The 25,446-nt window shown below is 40.1% G+C and overlaps 1 protein-coding gene across 3 annotated transcripts; it reads right to left on the minus strand.

Annotated features, from left to right (window-relative positions):
* Positions 1–18: 18 nt before the first annotated feature.
* Positions 19–15,133, minus strand: csnk1db (casein kinase 1, delta b). Of its 3 annotated transcripts, none has more exons than XM_035945792.2 (10): positions 14,673–15,133; positions 11,528–11,638; positions 10,572–10,720; positions 7,995–8,223; positions 7,406–7,576; positions 7,124–7,272; positions 6,227–6,395; positions 5,961–6,100; positions 4,090–4,155; positions 19–1,573 (listed from the first exon to the last, which is right to left on the minus strand). In XM_035945792.2, the coding sequence occupies exons 1-9, from the start codon at positions 14,746–14,748 to the stop codon at positions 4,105–4,107; spliced, it is 1,245 nt and encodes a 414-aa protein (XP_035801685.2). In that variant the 5' UTR covers positions 14,749–15,133; the 3' UTR covers positions 19–1,573; positions 4,090–4,104. The 3 variants fall into 3 exon arrangements, with proteins under 3 accessions (XP_035801685.2, XP_023120789.2, XP_023120781.2); XM_023265021.2 differs by having other exon boundaries at positions 4,090–4,160; XM_023265013.2 differs by lacking the exon at positions 4,090–4,155.
* Between the last annotated feature and the right edge of the window lie 10,313 nt (positions 15,134–25,446).

Below are 25,446 nucleotides of genomic sequence, written 5' to 3' on the forward strand. Positions count from 1 at the left end.
AAAAAAAAAAAAAAAGGGTACAAGTGACTCATTTATTTACAGTTAAAGTACACAAATACAGTGGCAAACATAAATGTGAGAAAGTATATCCGGCTGATCTGATTGCTTCCATAATTCAACTAAAGTATAGAGCAGCAGAACAAAGAAGATTAAGGGTCCAAAATCAAACTAGAAAGATTCAACAGTAGTAAGGATGAACCACAACAGGCCATTTCATTCTGACAGACATAGCAGTTATTCATTATAGCCGAATGTCAGATGAGCTAATTATCAAAATCCCAACACACCATTGCTGGAAAAGCCAGTAAAAGGATGATGGTCAGCTTCCTTTTCCACTCTCACTTCAATATATGTCGAAGAAGACTCTCCAAGAAAGCATGTCATACAGAATCTTTGACATTCGGCGCAACACATGGGCTGACAGCGCTCCGTCTCTGTAACAACTCCATGTCTCTTAAGGGGCAGACTGATGGTAAACTATTACACTTATGGTAGGCCAAACTTGCAGCAGCTTGGCTTCTGGACAAAGCTTACAAATCTTGTTCAGACCCAATCCTAAAGGTCAGTGAAAATAAAACAAGAGGAAACATTTACATATCAATATTACAAGTGTTTCACAGCTTCAAAATAATACAAATAAGAAAGTAAGAATGCTGATCTGTACACAGTGAACGAGTATTTGGTAAAATGCGTCAGATGATGCCCTTAACCCTAACATAGTGCACTTGTTTTGTACAGAACACTGGAAAGGAAATGGGGCTCAGTGGGTGAATACACAACCTCCTGCACAACCAAAGCATATTTTTGGTACGTTCATGAGTTCAACTAGCACTTGAGCCTTCACGACTGCTTCTGAAGGCTCGCCTCTAACACATGCAAAGAAGTCGCTTCTTTTTATTTAATACAAATGGCTGTCGAGTTAATCAAGTGCATGGTGATGACTATTAAAAACAGCAAAACTGACCGATGAGAAGAAGGAATGAAAACTGCAAATACCAAAAATAGCAACACATCCCAAACCTGCCCGTACATATAGCTAAAATTAAAAGCTGCTGGTTCAGCTCGACACCCCTTACTGCAAAAAGGAGAGAAACGCTGCTGTGTTGAGCAGGTATGAACACGGTGACAGTGGAAATACACTGTCATTGATGATGAATGTTTCCAGAGCCAGTAGTGTTAACTTAAAGATCATCAGCCAGTCAGTGCCCTAGAAGAGACGGCTGGGTTGCCATGTTGGCCCTGGGCTGCCCATTCAGAATCTGTTGATGAGGAAAGGGGGTGGGTGGGTGTTTGGGAGGGGGTTATGCAAATGTCTCCTGAAAAGTGAATAGAGAACAGTCCTGAAGTCCAACACTCAATGTCTTGGGAAGTCAGACCAATACATGGAAATGTGAAAAATAATGGTACTGAGAGTTGTGCAGCTGTAGCTGAAGTAGTACAAATTCATGGTGGTGGTAGTATTATTGTGTCAGATTGCTTTTGAGTTAACAGGGCTTGATCTGCCAGGTTGCATTGTGGCAGCTCATCGAGGAGCTAGTAGATGGAGACCAGCATGTGGTATGCCAGATGCCATCTATAGGAAACACAAAAAAGGAAACAGCAGGGTCAAAAAAATGCAACTCTACATCTGTTCTGTATCACAGGATATACTAAGCCTTCCATGCATACTTTTCTGTAATGCCACGGCTTTTAGATAAAAATGTAAAGTCTTGTAATTTACGTGCAGTCTAGCATTTTCCAACCACAAACTCACCTCAAACATATGTTAACCCCATGAGCTACATTTTCAAAAAACCTGCACAATTTCTAAAGTGAGGGACCAGTTGCATGGTTGTAAAAAGAGATGGCTAACTGGTGTGAATCACAAATACCCCAATATTCAAACGATGGCATAGCTGCAGGATCACTTCATACAATTTCATAGAAAACATGCTGTAATATTGCAGTGATGAATAAACCGAAGCTTTAAGAAGGGTTACAGCATCAGGCTAGAAATGTGTAAAAATGTATGAAATTGCAAAACTAACTCAAGGACAAGGTATTAAGTAATGGTGTAGCTGTGGAGCAGCTGCAGGTTAAATGATTATATGAGTTAGTTAAAAGCCAGTGATGGTTAACCGCTCGTGCACATATACACCACAACTCACTCCTAGAGTCTGGAAGTTTATGGACAGTTTATTAAGCCAACCACAAACACATTAATACAGATTTCTAGAATGCCCAACTCCATTTACAACCAAATTTGAATACACTAGTCTGTACAAATTTAGAACAAGGCTGTGAGGGAAAAATAGCTTTCAGCACAAAACAAACGGACCACAATTATGCTGAAAGAGTAACCGTTTTTGTTCCTCCTTTCATTACTGTCTGTAAGGAGAGCCGTTTGTACACCCACACATTGTAAGTGATAAAAGGCAAAAATCCACAATTGTCATTAAGTGTAAAATACATTCTTAATTTCACCTTAATTTCACTCATGTTAGTTTTTTTCCCTCTCACATCACAGTGACCATAACCTGTTACAACAAACACAGTCTAAGTTCTATGTTCTGCCACGTTTTCCTCTAAGTTCCACAGCTAGGATTGTTTCAGATCTTTATGAAGAAACAATGGGACACAAGCTATCACTTTAATGCTCTGCATCTTAGACAAATTTAAAAAAAAAAAACTAACACACTATTCATTAAGGACTGGACAAATATATCTACAAACAGTTTTCTGAGAGTAATTTTTTGACAAATGTGTTATTTTATTTGGTAAATTTATGGTCTGTATTTTTGAGGACTGACTTTTGTAAACAGTTAGCCTCTAAAGCTCAATTCAAAGTGTGTGCTAAAAGGAACTGGCAGTTGGAGTTGGATGTATTATATACATTTTTGTGGCAATAATTCCTAGCTTTCACAAAATATGATGGTGACAACATGACAAGCTGTCTTCAGTGGTTTGTGTCCAATCCATTAGTGCTAAAATGAATAAATCATAATTGATAACTAGTCCAAAAGCTATACATTTGGTTGGATAGTTCGTTAGTCTGTCCACTAATGCAAGAACATGCAGTTCAGATTGGGTCGAGTTGAAAGGGATACCAAGTCTTACAGCCGCTGTGTTTAATTGTGGGAATGAATCTACAGAATTTGGAGCTACCAGGACATGTTCCACTGTATAACGGCAAATACAAAGCGTCTGTACACTCAGAATTCATTCAGAATAAAAAAAAATAAATAAAAAGAATAGATTTGATGCCTTTGATAACCTTTTATGTTTCAAAAGCCTTCCTTTTCTGAACAACTGATGACATGCTTTCAGTCAAGGCCACAAGAAAGATATTGACTAAATAAGTAACTTCATATCATGCAAGTGTTTAGTGTGAAAACCCAAGCACATTAACACTAGACTGCACCAAGCAAGGAGTGAGGGGTGGGAGTAGGTAGGCAGGTTCCTTTTGGAGGTTATGTCCATAGGCCTGGTATTTGATCGATATGGCCTCAGACATCAAACCAACAGGGAAAGCAGCAAGGCACAGAGCTGATAAAAAGCCCATTACGTCAACTCTGACTAGGCAGTGAGGGAATTATATTCTTAGGCCACGATGCACTGCGATGCATTATCCACTCCAGTTCTCAGAGGACTGGATCCTCCAGGTTAGAAAACAGCCACTACCTGACTGTGTGACTGCATCAGTGAGGGGTAGGATGGTACGATGCAGCTATGATGTCACCAACAGCCAAGCCGATATACTATGGAATGGCTGTTGTGGCATTATACAATCTGACATCAATATATTGTTGTTCAAGGTGAGTCTCATTCACTAAATGGATGTCTAGCCTGCTGGTGAAAGACTAAGCATCTGGTGTATTCTGCATCCCTAATTCCAGATAGATTTTCTATTGACATGAGCTTATTAATGTCCCTGATCTAATCTCATGCTCATCATATTTATGTATCTATTTCGAAAACCTACTTCAGACTAAATGGCAGACACTAGGCTGGAAGTGAAACATGCTGAAACTACGACTAAACACGAGGCAGCCCAGTGCAGAACTGGAGTTTGGACTCATGCATCTCTGGTGCTTTATATACAGGACTCACCCAGTGTTGCCGCCGTCACACAAGGACGTGGCGAGCGTCTACTTGGCGTGATGCTCGTAGGGAATGCTATTCTGAGGTCGGGGGAAGGGAGAGAGAAGGCCCAATATGTCAGAACCCACATCCTGCACCAACCACACATTTGGAGAAAATTGGCTGAAGAGCAGCACTTCACTTCTCTTTATTGAGAAACATGAGGCTGGGGTGCTGTATATGAGATACAACAGAACAGAATACGGCCCAGTGCAATATCACTTCAATGTCAAACGGTTCAAAATTTGACACAGTTTAAATTTATCACATTAGAAGTACAGGTTCCACAGTACGAACTTAATGCAACAAAGGTCAGTGCACCTTTTATTACCAAGATCCAAAATGTGATATTCCATATGTCCGCCTTGTTTTAATACTCCTTGGAATGGAGTACTGAGTGTGTTGCACAAACTTTTGGAGACTATTTTTTTCAGCTGTTCTTTGCTGGAAGGGTTGTGTTGTTGCATTTTTGTGGACAACAGATGTGCTCCCAATATCCATCAGGCTTCTTTTCATGCTCTTTAGCAAAGTTTCATCTTGCAGTTTAATAACAAAGAGCCATCAAGGATTGTTTCTATTGGATGCTGGGTATAGAAGTTTACATCAGGCAGTGTCCTTCTCACTGTCTGAGCTGTCACAGAAGCACTCTGAAGCACTTGCCCACTGTTTTCAGGGGTAGATGGTGCAAGTAGTCCACTGTCTGTTGCATCATTTTAGGAGGACGGCCACTGCAGGTATTAGTGGTACTATGACTCCTGATTAGGGCTGCAACTATCGATGAATCGTCTAAGCACGTTATGGCATCAAAAGCGGAAGTGAGCGCTATGCAAGAGAAATAACTGCCAGGCAGAGCGCGGAACATGGACAGACATCCGTGCTGTATTGTGCACATATTACAAATGTGGTGGACAGCGTGGATGTCCATCTGTGTTCCGCGCTCTGCCTGGCAGTTATTTCTGTTACATAGAGCTCATTTCCGCTTTCGATGCCATAACGTGCTTAGACGTTTCACAGATTCATCGGTAGTTGCAGCCCTACTCCTGATCACTGCTCCCACAGTGCTTCCACTGTTTTTTAGTCTGTCATCAAAAGTGCTGTTTTCTGTTCCATCTTAGAAAAGTTTTAAAAATAGATTTTTTTAGTTCCTTTGTCAGTTCTTTTCCATGTGGAGTCATGATGCCGACAGATACATTCCACAGGTCAAAACTGATTAAGTTCTGGTGTTCACAAGCCATTTTAAAACCATGTCTATGCAATTAGGCTAATCACAGAAATCACAGGCATTTTGTCTCAATGATCATGTTTTGTAACTTTTGTCAGTGATCACAGGCACATTTACTTTTGTTGCACCAGGTTTCTACTTTGGGGCCTGTATCATAGTCTGTCTTTTTGGTTGATCGTAAGAGGACATACTCTACTGTTCAACCTAGAAACAATGCAGTTTTTGAGAAGTTAAACAATTTAGAATCATTTGAGATTGAAATGACTACGTCCCTGCTGCTGTAAACTGAATATGAGTATAAAGACTGTTCTGCTGCTCTGGATCTTCATCCTGTGCAAGGCACTCCACATCAGTACATTATATAGACAAAAACTCCTTTAGACACTGATCTGGTAACTGTTGAACAATTCCCATTCATTAGCAAGATACAGATTTCCATGACTTTTGGCAAACATTACAATGTAACTCTACATGCTACTGGTTACTTTAAAGCAAAAGCAGCTTCCTCATCCTGCTAGATGAGGCCTTTACTTTAAGCCTGGCTTGGTTTTGAGGTTAAATTATACATAGTAAGTTGAGAGTTTCTTCTCTGTGCTCATACTAATTTGGTGTCTTTTACCTGTGAGGTTGACATGCGGGAGGTGTCCTGCCGCCCTGTTAGATCCGATGACGACACGTTGACAGGAGCACCGCGATGCAGTCGCATGCTGACCTTTCGTTCACGCTCCATACCAGACACTTGCCGAGGGGATGTGTTTGCTGGATATCACAGACATAAAACAATTTGCTGTGTTTTCTGACAAAAAAGCAGCCAAACTTCATTAAAACATCTACATCATGACTTCTTCAATAACAATCAGTGGGTTCTGGCTGGAGTGAACTGACCTGTGTGTGAGGTGGGAGTTAGCGGAGTAGGCGGCGCTCCATCCTGGGTTCCTCGTGGTCGTCCTGATGCGGCAGGTATTCCTCTGGTCCCTGGGTTCCTGCCGTGCCTCAACCTGTCCTCCCGATCTCGCCGCTCTCTCTCTGCTTCTTCCGCGGCACGATTGGCTCCCTGGGTACAACAATAACAAACAGTTATCAAAAGAAAGATTAGCAAAACATCCCTAAAAGTCAACAGGCAGGCCAGCGCTCTAAAAAGGTTAGATTTGGTACAACGGTGCGTTGAGCTACATGAGAAAGTCACCAGGCTAACATCTTCACAATGACAGCACTAGTAGGTTGATGTTATGCAAGTGATTAATTTAATGCCAAACTATTAATTGCTAAAATATTTCACAGGACATGTGAAAACTTTAATTATCCTAGTGGATAACATGGATATCTGGATCAAATGTCATGTCTTTTCCTAAAAAAAGTTGTGAAAATTTAAGATGGTGGACCATCCAGGTCCACCATCTAGGAAGTATGGTTACAAATGCCTTGTATGCCTTTATTTTTGTTAATTTGATAATCAATAAAATATGGTGTGGAAGGAAGAAGACCAGAAACACCCTGAAATTACTTGGACTTGGAGGTTTAAAAGGCTTTTCCACCATTACAAAAAAGAAACACGGAGGCCAATAAAAAACACAAAAATGCAATGTGAAAATGATCAAATGCAGAAACATGATTTGATTCCTAAAACATCCGTGTGGCCTCTTGCTAATCTGAACTGACATATCGAAGTGTTGACGGCAATTACTTCCCATGAATCAATGCCAATATTTACAAACTGTTTCCAACATTTTAAGTGAATATGCTTCAATGCCATACAGTTCAGCGATTATGACAAATACTCACAAACTTGAGCATGTTCCAGTCAAATACATAGTCGTAAGAGAAGCCCTGTCTGTGGAACAAGTTCCTGAAGAGCTGCCTCAGGTACGAGTAATCTGGCTTGTCGTCAAAGCGCAGGGAGCGACAAAAATTCAGGTAGGTGGCAAACTCAGCTGTAACAAAAAGAGGGAAAACAGTTCTCAGTTGATGCAAGCAATTTCTTGATTTATATGGGCCATTCTGCAATTACAAAGTCATTTTGAAATAATTTAAAATTTAGAAAGCCTTATCAAAATGTTGACTCACAGGGGTATCCCTTGCAAAGCACCTCAATAGGAGTAGACATTTTCTTCTCACTGATTCGTTCATACTTCTGCCTCTTGGTAGCAGCTTTCAGGCCTTGCCAAGGGAGTGAACCCAGATTAAAATACATGAGAACATAGCCCAAGGACTCCAGGTCATCACGCCTTGACTGCTCTGTAGAGAGGAAAACAGGACAAATATCAAGAAAAGATGAAGAAAAACGGATACTGTTACACTTAAATTCAAAGTCTAAAAAAAAAAATCAGTAAAACTGTCTCTCTTTGAGAAGTGGAGTCCTTCTTGGTCAGCATCCATTGAAATTAGACTTGTTCAGTGTCAGGTTAAGTTTTGATTGCGATGTTGCTCATCAGGACAGTCTTAGTGGTGATGCTTTATTTATCGTTAACATCTCCAACATGATGTCCTACCACATTTGTTTGTAATTTCCAGCCAGAAGAAATCCACTGGTCAAGTTTTTTTTTTTTTTTTTTTTTTTTTAATCACTGGAAACTGAAACTTGGCATGGGTAAACATAATTCTGAGCTTTACTGCCTATTACTGTTAGACAGGCCAACATAGTGTATTTTGTTACCAATCCCAAGATGCGTGTTGATCGAGGCGTAGCGTGCGGTGCCCGTCAGGTTCTTGTTCTCACGATAGGGGATGTGCTGATGTGTGCGAGCGTCGCGATATTTTTTAGCCAGGCCAAAGTCAATAATGTAGACCAGGTTGCCTTTTTTGCCGAGTCCCATCAGGAAGTTATCAGGCTTTACATCTCTGTGGATGAAGTTCTTCGAGTGAATGTACTCAATGCGACTGATCTGTAGTGAAGAAGAACAAAATATAAGACAAATGACAGCCACATAAATATGTGCGCATTAGCTATGCTCTAGCATAACAGCAACACGTATCCCTCTTTCTAACAGCTCAATCTGTACGTCTTGGTCAAGTCACATTTTGAGAGGATAACAAGGGTAGATTAATGGATTTAGTGATCAGAGTTGATGACCATTATGTTAACGTTCCTATTAATTTTTCCAGACATTCTATAAAAATGAATTCAGATTTTTTTCCCCAGTTGTCTCTCAAATGGCTGCTACTATTTCAGGAATCACTTTCTGTGGGAAAATCTCAATACTGGTAAATGCCATCGATCACTGACTCATACATAGTAGTCTGAATACAATATTTTAAAAACTTTCTTTGCAGTATTGACACAACTGAACAACAGAATTATCTATTAATATTAGAGATGTCTGATATTGGCTTTTTTACCAAAAATCGATACGCCGATATTGTCCAATTCTCAATTTCCGATTCCAATATCAACCGATACCGACATATGTGGGCTTGGAAATAATTCCAAACCACAGACATATTGTTAGTCAGGCACAGCAAGCTTGTTACTGCAGCCACACTTGCAGGGCTTAAAGTGAAAAATATTCCTAAACCTTAACTTTTTTCCTTTTGGGTGGGGGTCGGGGTACAATCTAGCTATTTAATAAGAAATGGAGATATCTGCCTTCACAAACTCAGAATGCAGATTATAGTAATACTAAAAAGATCAGTAGGTGGTGGTAGGTAGGGCTGCCACAAACGACGCGTCGACTAATCGCCTGAGCACGATACGTCATCAAAAGCGGAAGTGAGCGCGCAATGCAACAGAAATCACCGTCCGAGTGGAGCGCGGAACACGCATGGACATCCGCGCTGTATCGTGCATATATAGTATATGCATATATTATATACGCACAATACAGCGTGGACATCTGCGTTTACGATACAGCGCGGACATCCGCGCTGTATCGTGCATATATAGTATATGCATATATTATATACGCACAATACAGTGTGGACATCCGCGTTTACGATACAGCGCGGACATCCGCGCCGCATCGTGCATATACTATATATGCACGATACAGCGCGGATGTCCATGCGTGTTCCGCGCTCCACTCGGACGGTGATTTCTGTTGCATTGCGCGCTCACTTCCACTTTTGATGACGTATCGTGCTCAGGCGATTAGTCGACGCGTCGTTTGTGGCAGCCCTAGTGGTAGGTACTCCATCTGACTACAACATGGTGCAAATATATTGTTTAGCAACCAATCAGTATTAGACATGGAAAAGGACATTGATTTACCTTTTAACAACATGTGCACCATTTGCACTACTTACTCTGAAATACAACTATGCAAACAGTTAGAGTGCAAAAAATAAATAAATAAAAACATAGTTTATAACAGCAAACTATAGTTCAGTTCAAATAGTAACAATAGTGTTTATAAATCACATGAGAGACGCTTTGCGTCTCTGTTTAACTCTTCCAACCTCGGGAAGCGCCATTTATTTTTATTTAGTCTGCCAAGGAATGCAACAGAGTTATGTGACGGACAACGTACGTTTTATTTTCCATCTATTTGTCTGTGCACAACATTACTCAAAAAAAGCGGAATAACGGATTTGGATGAACTTTTCAGGAAAGGTCAGAAATGACACAAGAACCAAGTGATTACATTTTGGCAGTGATGTGGCTTATAGTCTGGATCCACGGATTTGTTAAAGATTTCTGTATCACTGCGTCACTATAACCATGACAACAATGGACTCAACTGCAGCTGGATGTCAACTTCATTCTAAGGCCCGCCCCCACTCTACTTCCCATTGGCTAGTGATATTAGTTTGGTTGAGAGCAAAAGCTGCGTTCCCCTCATTCCATCAGTAGACTAACTCGACTGTAGTCCTATCTTTTTTTTTTTTTTTTTTTTTTGAGCCCAACGCCAGTGCAGCACACCGGAAATCCGGAATGGTTGCTTACAATTTTCGGACGCAGTTTGATGATGTGATCATTTGTGCCGGTAAATGCCGGCGAAATCCAGGCATTATTTTATCGGTTTTCATTACAGGCAAAAAAAAACCAATAACGATATTGACCAATAATGCATTTTATGCCAATATCGGGCCAATAATATCGGTGGGCCGATATTATCGGCCATCCCTAATCAATATGTTATATGGCACAGTGACACATAATGCCTATGCCTATATAAACAGTGGTGGCCTCTCTGCTCTCATTTTGAGCTGCTCTGGATTGGACACTGGGCAGAATGTAATGTATATATATATATATATATTAATATATATGTATGTGTGTCTATTGGGTAGGCACCATCTGATCAGCAAGCAGCAGGACTGTCTTGAGGCTGAATTTCCTGGAGCAAAAGTTGAAGAGATCCTCCAGGCTGGGCCCCAGCAGCTCCATCACCATCACATTGTAGTCACCTTCTGCTCCACACCACTTTATTGTTGGGATGCCCACTGCAAAAAAAGGAGACCAAATGCGATATAATTACTGAAATGAAGACAGTGCAACACTTCCTGTTGACGTGTTTCACCCCTATATCCCCTAAATCAAGTAAGAAGTAGAGCTGGCTGCAGGTGCATCGCCAGGAAAGATGCAGAGAATTTGATTTGGCTGGCTGTGCATTCTTTGCAGTCACCAACTTGCCTGTATTCTGTCCTGATTCTTCTACTTCGGGTGACAGGGAGGAATAAACGGTGCTGTATTGCAACAGTGCTAATAACCAACCCACTCATCCTACATATTCTACATTATGATGACATTATTTACATGAAAATGCCCTGTTAATTTTGCTGCCTTGCATTGAGGAAATACATAGAAAAAAGGGTTGAAATTCCTATATTTCACCTAATATATACAAGCGCACACGTGGGGTGGGGTGGAGTCCTTGGTAAAGTCTTTTAAATGTCAGTCCTTGATTCACAAACTAATTACCCTTACAATCACTTAATTCTTGTAGTGTTCCTTAATACACCAGTGTGGAATCAGAGTCAGTTTATCTCCCTTTGTTTGGTGACTAATGCGGATCCCTAGCTGCCGAAGCATAAGTGCATTCATCACATTCACATGGAGGAGTAAAACAGTGGTGGGTGAAATACAGAAGTTAAACAAGAATAAAACAAATACAGCTGGAAAAGTAAATGATTTTGCATGAAAAGAGGAGTACACACATCTAGAGTGAATATGAACAGACAGAGGGGAAATGAGGAGATGAGAACAGAAGTTCAGAGATCAGGACTCCAGCAGGCTAGTCAATACATCACCTCCTCCTTGCATCATCTTGTAGATCTTGCTCTCAATGTGGAGTTGGGGGTGCTTGGTCTTGACACATTCCAACTTAATTGCAACCTCCTCACCCACTGAAATATCGGTGCCTGGAAACAGACAATTAGAATACAAATGGTGACTTTACAGGATCAGTGCACCTGTATAGCAGCGTAAATTATAAAAAAAAAGAACCTTCACCAACCTAATGGCATCAAAGTACATAGGTAGATTCAATTATGTAAACAATAATAACAAAAAACCTTAACAACAAATTTTTGCCTGCTGCTGGACCAAATCCCATTTTTTCCTTTTACATAAAATATAAAAAAAGTGACCCATCTTGACCCATCCCCACCTAGCTGGAAATCAAAAACAACTCGAAGCAAACTTTTGCTTGCTGCTTGAAAAGAATCATTAAGAAAGGTGTTCATAGAGAATGCAAAGGTTGGAAAGAAAGTATGTGGTTGATCTGCAAAACAGGGAGAATAACTGAAAGAAGAGTAACATAACCTACAATCTTCAAGATAATCATAAAGTCTTATCGACACATTTCTAAAACAGTCTCAATAAACTTAATGTTTAATCTCACACGTGCTACATCCACTAACAGGCCATTGGCTGATCCCATCAATACTGTCTTGGCACTCTAAGACAGACCTTACGACGACGCTAGATGTTTTCCAAGATGGAGCAGCTAAAGCAACTCCTTTAATCCACCTTATTGTGTAGCTGTTGTGTGACTTTGGTAGTAGATTTGAATACTATGAAAATACTGCCGAATTCACAGCACAGCATCACGTAAGTCGTCCCTGTCTCGGTGCACTGTGCAATAGCTGGTGAGTCATACCAGTTGTGATTGAGAAAGATGTTAATTTTTGGCCATTTGTCTGACATTTCAGAATTTTATTATTGGGGTGAATTATTGTGCTTTTGCAAGTTGCAAAAAACTTCAGCCTGTTGAGACAAGTGAACATGTTTCCCAACATCAGAGCTACTTTTGTAGCTGGGCCAGTTTTGTCAAAGGTTATGTGCCCTGCAGCAGTCACTGTGGACAGGATTATGTTCCTGGAGATACAATACAGACCAAGATGGGATGTCTAAGCCAGAGATGTGTAAGACTGATGGCTGGTATGGTTCCTTCAGCACACACACTTGCTTCAGTTTTACCATCAGCATCAGCTTTTGTTGTTGGTGTGGGGCAAGGCAATGGTTACAGATCAGTTAAAGATTGAGCTCAACAACAACCCAAGCTGTGCACTGTAAGTCTTTTACAATGTTTGCAAAATTCTCAATTAGTCAGCTCTCTCCCACTTCTCTGTCTCATGTGGCACCATAAAACATGGTGTCAATTGACTCTTCAGTGTTAGGACTCATGTTTTTCTTGTTAACTTAGACATAACTTGGCCAGTCTTCCTCCATGTCATGACTGACTTAAAGCAGAAGGCCTCGGAAAACTGAAATAGGATGGGATGGTGGGATGTAATGGGTAATGCCATCTTCTGAATGTCATCTTAACAGATCAGCAAGCACAAGCTATGCACATCGACTAGTGTGAGGTGATTTAGAGAACACTTTGTCCACATTTCACAGAGAGCAAAAGAGACAGTTTGGGTGCCAAAATCACAAAACAGCTTCCATTTTCACTTGGGTACGCAATTTCACAAAATCAGTCAGGATCTAAGAACAGGTCACACTGTGTACCATTTATCACCTCGTACAAGTGAGCTGTCACACCCACAATCACAGTTTAGAACCTGCAGCTAAATCATTTGTTACATAGTGGACATTCTCAGGCTGGTCCATCACTGCTGGAATGGTTTTTAATTCATTGTTGGTAAAGTGGTCGTTTAGATTACTATTCTGTGAACAAACCCGAGTTAAACTTGAAGTTCTGCTCTGGATCTGTTCCACTGAGCTAAGACTAACACATAACAACAGCGGATGTGCTTTCATGTTGTGGGTTTTCTTGGCGAGACATTCATTAGTTTTGTGGCTCGTTTTTAACCAGGCAGCCTGTGTTAAGTTGTGACTATCCCCAGTTGACATGGGTGTGTTTCCTGAAAGATCACCTGGTGTTCCACACCTGGCAGAATGACAAAGATCTATGTGGATGAAGCGGGATGTTTATCGGCCTGATCGTTGGCATGATGAGACTGTGATCTCGTAATTTTACCGCTGGATAACGTGGTTTCGAATCCTCTCACCGTTCTTATAAAATGTGTTTTTTGTTTCCAACAGCACATTTCTTTTTACTGTCTGTAGATGATATTTACATGGATATAGACTTGATCAAGTAGTGATGCTGACGTTTTTCTGCGAGGTCTTCTCTATCTAGTAGCTTTACTTCATGCACAGCCAGGTCTGATGGTGATGAATTTGCGGACTAAACATTTGGAGACGGAAACTATCACCAGTTAACCTGATCGCCAGTTAAACTGGAACACCGACCACTAGCTTTAACAACTTATCAACATAGTATAATAAAGCACGGTATCAGAAATTGAAATGTTGTAGTAGCAATTCACACAAACACACATCTAAAAGTACACAACAAGCATGTTTACTGCATTTATTGGTAGTTATCACATTTCTAACACAACCCAAAACTGAATTAAAAGCTGCTAGCAAATAAAAGCCATGAAATAACTGTAGCTCAGATTTTTTGTGTCAGTCAGTAATAGATTAGATTAAAATAGCTAAGGGCCTAACGTAGAAGTGACATGTCTGAATGACAATATCGCCACTTTACAGATTAATGAAAAAGCAATGTTGCATATCCCACTTCCATTATACTCACCTTCATTTGAGATGTTAATAACGACTAACTCAAGTCAGCAGTAGCTTCATATTTTCCCCGGTTTTTAGTCAAATACTGTCAGTTAAACACGCTGGCTTTTCTACATCCCAGTGTTGTAGTAGTTCCGCTGATCCCTGGATGTTAGCTCAGTTTCAGTAGTTAGCAGGACGGAGTGAGGAAAGTAACTGCTAGCTTAATGTCGTACACTAAGGTTAGCACAAACTGACATTCAGGTTAATATCGTTTCAAGTCAGAAATATCGGAAAAGTTTGCCAGTAATGGGCACCGACGGAACAACGGTTAAAGGAAGCAGGAGCCAGTTTGAGACCACGAATGTCACTCACCTAGATAGATGTCCCCGAAGGATCCGCTCCCGATCTTCCTGCCCAGTCTGTATCGGTTCCCCACTCTCAGCTCCATGTCGCCGCTAACTAACGCTCCTGTGTTGCTTCGTCTGGACCTAAGTAACTAATGTTGCTTCTCCTAAATGCTAAATCGTTACCTCAACAAACATTCCAGCTTGTTTAACAGGTTTACGACCCCCTTCATTCACACTCCCCCTATCCCCCAGAATCCCACTTGCTTCGGTAACAATCCAAATGTCACCATCCCTTTTATATCTTTCTGAGCACCGGAGGTCTATGATACCGCTATCCTTCGATGGTGTGAAACGCCTAGTTTATGCTCTCCTTGTTTTGGGGTTCATTATTGCCCCAAACGTCAGGATGGAGACGGATTTCTCGGATAACTTCACCCCGTTCGCTCGCAGCTTCACTTCTCTGCCTGTTTTCTTCTTCCACTGTCAAGCTGTCACTGGCTGCTGCCGTCACTTCCCCTAGCAACGGAGGGCAGATTAGGGAAAATCTCGTGGAACAAGCTGCTCAGCCTGCAGCTGCTCGTTTCCATGACTGGGATCATAGTTACACTCAGTCATGTGCAGCAGGAAAACCCAAGGAAGCTTCCCAGCACTAAATGTAACACTTTGTTCCGTAAATATTTAAGAAGCATTTTCTTAATTCAGAGCACCACCTGGATGTCTCATGACATAATTCACTATTATTCGACAGAGTTTGGGCTACTTTAGGAAAGAATAAAAGTGCAATAGCACTAACTGAGAGGCTTATTTGTCAGTGTTGTCCACGGTTAACACAACTGCTGACATAACAGCTTTAGTATTTCTCCATTTTCTTTGATCCAGTTTCTGGTTATGATGGCAGCAAGCTAAGCAGTTAAGCAAACAAACAAACAAACAAACAAACAAAACAGGCCCATATTCTTTAAGCCTTCAAAAACATACCAACACAAATTACACTTTTAAAATGAGAGAATGGCCCCAGTTTTTAATTTTTCCATTGTCCATTAGCACTGCAAATCAAATGTAAGAAAGTGGAAAACACTTTTGTTGTAGTTTGGTGCAGTCCCAATATTGTTATTTTTTGTTTGTGTTTAACCACACACAAGAGAACGGGCTGTTGTTTTCATCTTCCCATTGTCAATCAACATTGTTTTTTCATCTTTCAGTTTTAGGTTTAAAATGGAAAAACTGACAAAACTGATATTTGGCAGGCAACAGATTATACTTTAAAATCAAGACCACATTATTACAAGGCCAAGGAACATGGTGGAGTTATGTTGCATTGGTTTGTCTGTCTGTTAGCAACATTACTCAAAAACAGACCAATGGATTTGGATGCAATTTTCAGGGAAGGTCAGAAATGACACAAGGACTAACTGATTAGATTTTGGCAGATTTTGCGAGATAGCGTCACGGCGTCACTGTAGCTATGACAACAAGTGAACCCTATGTCAGCTGCCTGCTGATGATCACATGATTGCAATCCTACTACAATTCGACCACTGCAGACCACACATTTTTTGCATAAACTGTATAAGACCAACACCTAGTGTGATTACATGGCTGATTCAACCAAATAGGAATGAAACCTGTCCAGTCTCAGTATTAGAACAAATTCCTATTGTTTTGTAAGCTGCCAAACGTGTCACAGACACAGACTTTTTTCTGGTTACCACAAAAATCTAACCCAAATTCCTATGAATGTAATTTGATCCACACCAGATTGACTTGTCAGGCAGGAAAGTTTTGATTGAGATGAGACATATTGTGTTTTGTTCCAGCTTTCATAAGCACACTGTCCCTAAAAAAATATATTGGACTGAACACGGTAAAAAAAAAAAAAAAAAAAAAAACCAGTAGTAAAACTTGATGGTTTTAAAATTTAATACACAATTCCAGGTGTGACAGACAAAAAATGAGAATGCTAAGCAAGTTTAAATAGCACGTTTTAGCACCCAGCTTCTTAATCCATCAGCTACGCTCTATCATAACTTTCCCTTTTGAAAACAAAAATCATATGAATGGAAGAAAGGAAAGGCATGTACAGTTTATCAGCGTGTCATGTTTTCCAAGTTTACTTATAGAATGCATATTTTTCACAATGAAATGAGTTATTAATGAGTGATGACAGACTTGATGTCCTTTATTCAGAGAAATAAAGTACTCAGATGATAGGAAATGTGTTATAAAGCATGCATTGGCTGGAGTCTGTACTTCCTCCTAAGGTAGGTCAGCTCCAGCGCTGTAGCCACACCCACTGAGCTGAGCCTAGATTTTTCTGGTTGGTTGCTTGTGCGAGAGTCACATAGAATTTTTCTGATTGGTTGCTTGTGGGCCAATCAGCATAGCACGGAGGCAACTCACGTGGCAGACCTGCTGTTATGATTGAGTAACAGGCTGTCACACGTGGACTGGTGCGTGGAGTCTGCATGCTGCCATGTCCTGTGGAAAAGAAGACTGGTTACCTCAGTGATCACTAGACTAGCAGTGATTCAACACCAGGAATACAGATTCTGGTGGTAATCTGACAGTTAAGAATACCCGAAGATTATACTCTTTATCACTTAGAGAAAGGTAGAAATGGCATGCATATTCCCACTTACATTTGATGAATGTAAATAGGTTTGCTATAGGCTCAAACCAGTTTGATACTGACCGCCTTTAAGCCGTTATGGAGGTGATATTACTTAACATTACGATTTAAGAGCAGGACCAGTCTCCTGGTGTGGTTTAGAAACTTTATATAAAGATTGATCTATTAACAAAACACTGATTTTCTTGTAATTTGTTGTTTATTAAACAGTGAACATTAAGCCCTTCACGGTTGAGGACAGAGTGTACTCAGCTGGCTGAGGAGTTGCCAGAGCTGAGGAGGTTTAATCCAATCATTAGAGAGCTACTGTTCTGTCTTTGAACCAAAATAACATCCTGCCATGCGCATAGCCAACTAAATTGCAAACAGTAAAACCTATGAAGCAGAGTGTTTGTTCTAGAAAACAGATATGTAGATCTATCCCATTTATTAAGTCAGAGGAAATACTTGTCCTGACTGTCAATCAGATCTGTTTATCCCAGCAGTGAACGGAATGTACACTAAACTATAAACTTTACCTTGCACCAGCTTTTTCATAACATATTTCATACATAGTTCAGATAGTCTGAAACCCTATTCCTGTTGAGTGTCTGCCAGTTGCTACATGTTAAACATTGAAGGTTGGGGCAGAGTATTTGGCTTAGTTCATCTCTATGAAGAGTAGAGCAAAGATGTACAACCTCCTTTATCTGACCAGTTTGGCTGCATTATTATTTAAAATTATGAGGGATGCAAACTCATGCTCTGTAAAAAAAAAATGCTTGTAAATTTTATGGTGAAAAACTGTCAAAGCATGGCAGTAAAAATCTGTAAACTCTAAAACAATTTTATACAACACTGAATCACTGTAAATCACGTAATCAGGAGAAAACTCTTGCACAGTTATTCAGTATGTGTATAACATTCAATATGGTAATTTTTACATTTATTTCTCGAAAAGAATACAGTTTTTCCACAGTTAAATGTACATATTGTTCTGCTGATAATGGAAACGTAATATTTGTTTGTTCAGGTCAAATTGATGTACTTTTGTGTAAGTAACGGACATATGGTTTAATATTTATGACACCTATAACCAGAATTTTTGCATATTTATCATGCTACAAATACACATATTTAATAACTGTTGTGCTGATAATGGAAAAAATGCTATAATATTTAGAATAGGTCACACAAACTTTATTTTATATGGAATTTTCATGTAAATTTTCAAGTAAAGCAAGCATTTTCTTAAAGGGTAAAACTTTTTTATTTTTTTTACATTAAGCACAAAACCATAAAATCAACACCATCATTACATTTCTTTATCATAAATGAAGAAAATGCTTTACTGTAATTTTACAGTAGCGTTCTGGCAACCACAGCTGCCGGACTTTTACCGTATAAAAAAAATATATTTTATTTTTACAGTGTAGAAAAAAGTCTAGGCTCCCAAATTGGACAGCAGGTAGCCTCGAGCCTCTTTCACGTCAAAATAATAAATAAATAATATAATAAAATTATATATAATAAATATAATAAAAAAAATAAAAAAAATAATAAAACAAAATAATAAATACAACTCTGAGTGATTAGTTGAGTCAAGCATCAATTTTTGGAGACAGAGAAGTTCTAGTCATTAAACTATCATGGATCAGTGAGTTCAGGACCCCACTGCAGACACCAACGGCCGGTTTTAGGGGGGGAAGCAAGCTTTAATGAAAAATGCTGCTACAAAACTAAACTGCAGTCCAGATGAATTTTAAGCAAGGGGAGCTGGCAGAGGTATCAACAACAAGGTGTAAACTGAAGCAGGACATAAAGAAACAAAAAAGAAGAGCTCAGGGAGGTGAACAGGAGGTGTCACACGAGGAAGGCAAACACAGTAAAGACTATTTAAACACTGATTGGGGAGACGAAAGTTTTGAATCCACTGATGAAGTTGATGCTAAGATTAATCAGTAAAACATGTGACGGGTTTTTAGCAGTTTCAGTTTAAGCTAATGGTGACATCTAGTGGATGTTTTGAAATAATGTAGTAAATTACTGAGAATCCTCAGAAAATTCTAAACTAATGTGCTTTTTCAGAGAGATACAGTCAGCATCAGGGACTACAGATCTCTAATGAAATTATAGTAAATATGTAGATGTATACTAAATGGCAACTCACTATTCTCTATCAAATCTGAGCCATGGGTGCAGTTTCATTAAAACCCCACACAAATGAATGCATTTCCTTGAATGGCTACTTTATGCTGGTTTCACAAAAATGTTGTTTGTAAATTGCACTAAGGTGTAAAATTATGCATAAATAAGGGAGTGGTTGCCCTGAGTGGTGCAGTAATAGGACAGTCTGTGACCCAGAGATATTTACATGACCTACCTCAGCTCCTCCCAAGCGACACTTCTATTGTCATTTTTAGAATAGCCAGGAGGTAGATGGAGGTCAGGCAGCCAGAGCAACCATATAGAGCTTCAAAACTGATGTACAGGAAACCTATAACTGACCTAAATTGAGGACCACTTACTAGCTTTCAACTGCACTTCACTGTCTACATCTGTTGACGGACTTCGATTAGTTCTCATGCACATGGCATGCTATCAACATCCATCCATCCATCCAGCCGTCCATCCATCCATTATCTATACACTGCTTAATCCTCATTTGGGTCGTAAGGGGCTGGAGTCTGTCCCAGCTGACTTAGGGTGAAGGCAGGAGACACCTGGAAAGGTCACCAGTCTATCATAGGGCTATATATAGAGACAAACAATCACTCTCACATTCACACCTACGGACAATTTAGACTTATCAGTTAACCCCGGGGCTGCCCAGTGGCTTGGTGGTTAGCACTTTTGCCTTGCAGCTACAAGATCCCCAGTTTGTGTTCTCGCCTTCCAGGGATCTTTCTGCATGGAGTTTGCATGTTCTCCCTGTGCATGCGTGGGTTTTCCCTGGGTACTCCGGCTTCCTCCCACAGTCCAAAAACATGCTTAGGTTAACTGGTAACTCTAAATTGTCCGTAGGTGTGAATGTGAGTGTGATTGTTTGTTTCTATACGTCGCCCTCTGATAGACTAGTGATCTGTCCAGGGTGTCCCCTGCCTTCACCCTAAGTCAGCTGGGATAGACTCCAGCCCCCCCACGACCCTAATGAAGATTAATTGATGTATAGATAATGAATGGATGGATGTTTTTGGACTGTGGGAGGAAGCTGGAGAACCCAGAGAAAGCCTACACATGCACAGGGAGAACATGCAAACTCCATGCAGAAAGATACCGGGAAGGCCGGGAAGCAGAACCGGGGATCTTCTAGCTGCAAAGCAATAGTGCTAACCAAGCCACCATGCAGTCCATGTTATCGACATAACATGTAATAAAAAAATTATAAAATGACTGTTGACATCAGGTCAGTGAAAACAGAACTCTGTCATAAACAATCCTCTGTAATATATAAGTCAAATTCTTAAAACATATGATATCAACCAGTTCCATCTGCAGAGCAAGATTGTAAACTGAGGTAAAAAGATCCGTGATATTTTAACTGAAAATCCATGACCTTTTTTCCTTTTCATCAGTGAGAGCTTGGATGCATATGTGAACATTATGTACAGACTGGAGCCACAGGCCAGTATAATGTTCTTGCTGTTGTTCAAATTAAAGAAGTCATCAAGCAGCAACTGTACCTTTTTGCATATCGTTAAATGAACCATCTAGCACCTGTTGGTTGTTAAGTTCATGTGTCTACAATCAGAAAGAGACTGCACAAATTCCACCTGCATGGGAGGTTTTCACTGAATTGGCTCAGCACATAAAATATACAGTAGATGTCAGATAGTCATATTTGATGCAAATCGACCAAACGGTGGCACTGTAGTGAATTTTCATAGATACAGAATACATGTTTGTTCAAGACCTATGATAGATAATAAGCCAATTAAAGAGAGACTCAAAGTTTTCTTCAGAAAAAAAATGACCCACATCAAACACAATTAAGTGCTATAATATGAATGATTATGAATGCTAAGAATATTGAATACATTCAAACATTTTATATTTGTATGTTCCTCATAAGTAGTTGCATCGGCTGACCCATTTCTGATGTTTTGCCCCCAAAATGCTAAATATACAAAACTCACTTTGCCATACCAGTTTATTGTTCATGTTTGATTTAGTACTTTTTTTGTCAGTGTCATGACGTACATGTTTGATGTTTGACCATATTTTTAATACCTGTGCACTATATGATCCAGAGCCACGAATAGACAATCAGTGGGACTGTTATTTTTTTTTTTCAAATATATCAAAAATAGACTTTTATTTCACTTGTGGTCTCCAGCCTCCCTCTAGAGGGGTGATCTGGTAATGCATGTAAGTGGCTCGTGAATTTGTTGCAACCCTATGTCCGTGTGTGTGTGTCCGTGTGTGTGTGTCTGTGTAGGTGTGGGTGTTGAAATATCTTCTACATAGGCTCACATAATTCACAGAGAACAAATACTGTACAGTACACCATTCTGCATGATTCAAGATCCGTCTAGAACATACATGAAACAAGATTGAAATAAGGGTATGTATGTTCCATGTGATGGTAAATGTGTAATAACCACTTGCAGTAAGACCCATTAAGAAGTTTGGTACCACCATGTCTGTTCCTAGAGTAAATTAACTTTCTACTGCAGTTTATTCATCTGATCGAGAAATCAAACCCGTGAATCATATTCTTTAAGTTGAACGCACCATTGGGCAAACTGTTCCATATGTGGGTTACATTGAGCCTAATGTCTCTATTCCACCTGAGTTCTTTGGTAATTCAGTCAATGTGTACATTGTTGCTTTGATGGTGCTTGAAAAGAACTGCTCAGTTCCTTGTGCTTGCTGGCACTAGCACATTTGATGTCCTTTATGAAAATTACTCAGAAAACAAACTGTTAATCATCCGCTAGACCTGGTCTGAGCCAGATTCTATTGGCCAAGATGTCCTGCTGATGTCCTGTTATAACAACTACCTTAACATGTTAGTCCTTGCCCTGCTCTTCATGCAGTTACATTTACCAATCCATATTATTACCTTTGTGTCTTGACTCTCCCGTAGTTTGTGTGTTGTCCTCTCTGGTTTCTCTCGCCTTTTATCTCTCTCAGGTGTTCTTGGTTCGTGGGCTGTATCGGTCCGGTCCACTGTTAATGAACTCTTGCTTCTGGTCTATTTGTCTCTGCTGTCCTAATCCCAAATATATCACTGTAATTTTCACCTCACATGCTAATTTTTGGATATCAACCAGGACTGTCAACTGACTGGTCATGTAAACCAACATCTCATTTTCAGTATGTTAAACAAGTTATGTCTCATTTGGAGGTGAGAAAAACCAAGAATGCAGTAGAAAGTTATACAGAGAAACAAATCCCGATTTCTCAGGCAGGTCGCTCACTATGATACACCTGTGGGAGATTAGGTCTCGGTTTGAAATGTCCATCTGAAAGGCTAACACATGCTTTCTAGACAAATGGGATCTAAAGTTTATACTATATATTTCACCTTGAATCCTCCAAAGACGATAATGACAAACGTGCTCTAAGATGTTCAGCTAGAACCACGAAACCTCAAGATCATTTTCAGTCTGTTGAAGACTATCAAGTCACTGTTCCAAGGCTTACCAAAGCTGGGTAAATTGAGCTTACGAAAGCTGTGTATGACAAAGAACCTAGGGGTGATAAATGGTGATAATTCCTTGTCAGGATTGTTCTATATTGTTCGGTCAGGACTTGTCTGAACCACCTGAGAATTTTTATGGAGACCTAGTCTTGAACCCTGAACCGTGGATCACAGCTGAATCAACCAATTCTCAAGAGCGTGTATAAGGAATGACCATGGTCTTAAGTCAAACAAATAAATAAAATGAAAAATAAACTTACAATATAGGAAATCTGGATATCCTAACATTTTCTCAACATAACTACAACATTATAAAATGTTAATATCTGTGTGTGTGTTAAAATGTGAAGCCTTGTCAGAGAAATTTGATCCAAGCCCTTCCTTTGTGTTAGCAGCAGTGTCTATATGTGTGTGTTTGTGTGTTAGTGCAGGCCTTTTCTTTCTCATGGCTGTCTGGGTGACAAAGATTGTTGGCCAGTTTCTTGACACCTCAGAGCCCAAAGATGGAGAAGAGAAAAAGGCAATGGCAACAGCATGAAATAATCATCTGCTCCTTCCCAAGTGTCACTTAAATATGAAAACATTATATGAAAGATTAATACACAGATTCTTCCTGCTTCTCTGTATTCACTGTCTCCATCCTGTGTATATACTGTCTATCTGGGGAGACAACTAATAAAAAGAATACAGAAATAAATTAAAGGTGCTTCTTTGCTAGAGGATGCAGGGTGAACATAGCTACTGCCAGTCTTTTTGTCTTTGTCAATAGTTATTATTCCAGCAGTTGGCTTGGCACCCCAAACTCATTTCTGTCTGCAAATATTTGCACTGGATAGTTCTGTATCTATGTTGTCTTTAATGTATGCACGCTGTTACCCAGACTCTCAAGTAAAGGAGTCTTGTTCCTCACAATAAAGTGGAAAAATGAGCTTGCCTGAGCGAATGCCAGAACAAGAGTCTAATCGTGAAATAAAAGGCTACAATGAAGGACATTCTTCCAGCTGCTAGTAGTGTTCTTCCCAAAGCCTTCCCCACTAACTTTTCACCTTTTAACTCTTGCTGCCCAACCCTAAGAGTGTATAATGAAAACACTTTGGTTCACAACAGCTGCCTTTTATATATGTTGTTATATTTGCTGGATATTATTTAGGTTGCAAATATGTTAATTTCAGAGTCTAGACCAACTGATGAAAGCCTTTGTCTACTGACCTGACCTGGTCCGACACATTCTGTGCTTCTACATCTCTGAGGGGAGGCCACTGACTCTTTAAAGTGTATAGGTGCAACCGAGACATTGCTACAAATCAGTCTCCTGTTGTTCAAAAAACATGGCACTACCTTTTGGCTGAAGGAAATCAGACAGAATCAATAGATCTGCCTCATAAATCAGTGCCATTAATGATATTAATTTATCAATCAGGGACTCTGATTATTAATTAGCTCTTTGTGTCATTTCCCCCAGACAAGAACACGGTCTCTGCCCGGATCTCATCATGCCTTGTAGATGGCTTGACATGGATGAAAAAACGCCACCTTCAACTTAACCCCTCCAAGACTAAGCTCCTAATCATCCCAGCCAGTCCCTCTGTACAACAAGAAATCAACATCCAGCTTGAATCAACTCAACTCAAACCCACAAAGTCTGTCAGAAACTTGAGTGTCATGATTGATGACCAGCTAACCTTCAAGGCTCATGTGTCCTCTGCTGCTCGGTCATGACGGTTCGTCCTGTACAACATCAGGAAGATCAGATCCTTCCTGTCTGAACATGCAGCTCAACTCCTGGTCCAGGCTCTCATAATATCACAAATCGACTACTGTAACTCCTCATTATCAGGCCTCCCCGCATGCACAGTCAAACCTCTGCAGATGATCCAGAACGCAGCAGCACGTCTGGTTTTCAATCAGCCAAAAACAACACGTCACCCCGCTGTTCAGATCGCTTCACTGGCTTCCAGTTGCTGCCTGCAAAAAATTCAAAACTCAAACACTTGCATTCAAACCTACAATGAAAACAGTTTCCTCCTACCTGAACTCTCTTATTCAGGTCTACACTGCGCTCACTACGCTCGGCCAACAAAATGCGCTTGATCCAACCACCACAACAGGGCCGATCCATAGCTAGGCTCTTCTTTTCTGTTGTTCCCCGGTGGTGGAACGAGTTGCCAAACTCTATTTGATCTGCAGTCTTTCTCAGTCTTTAAGAAAAAAAGATTAAAAACCTAGCTCTTCACTGAACACCTCTGCACTTGACAGACTGCAAAAAAAAAAAAAATCCTGTTACGTCTGCAATGCCTGTAGACACTATGGCCCTATTATGACTCGTGAACTTGCTTTATGGCACTTATCCAGGCTATTTTCTCCTGACTAGATCCTTGCTTGTGTTGTATCCAATCTCAGATGTACATCGCTTTGGATAAAAGCATCTGCTAAATGAAATTGTAGAATTGTAGAAATGTAATTATTCATAAGTCTAGAACTACAACCAAAACTACTACAGCAGTAGCTAGGTTGAAGGATTTTGGAGGTCTGCAGAGAAGCGGT

This window comes from Amphiprion ocellaris, chromosome 18 (genome assembly GCF_022539595.1).
Source record: "Amphiprion ocellaris isolate individual 3 ecotype Okinawa chromosome 18, ASM2253959v1, whole genome shotgun sequence".
Lineage (NCBI taxonomy): Eukaryota > Metazoa > Chordata > Actinopteri > Pomacentridae > Amphiprion > Amphiprion ocellaris.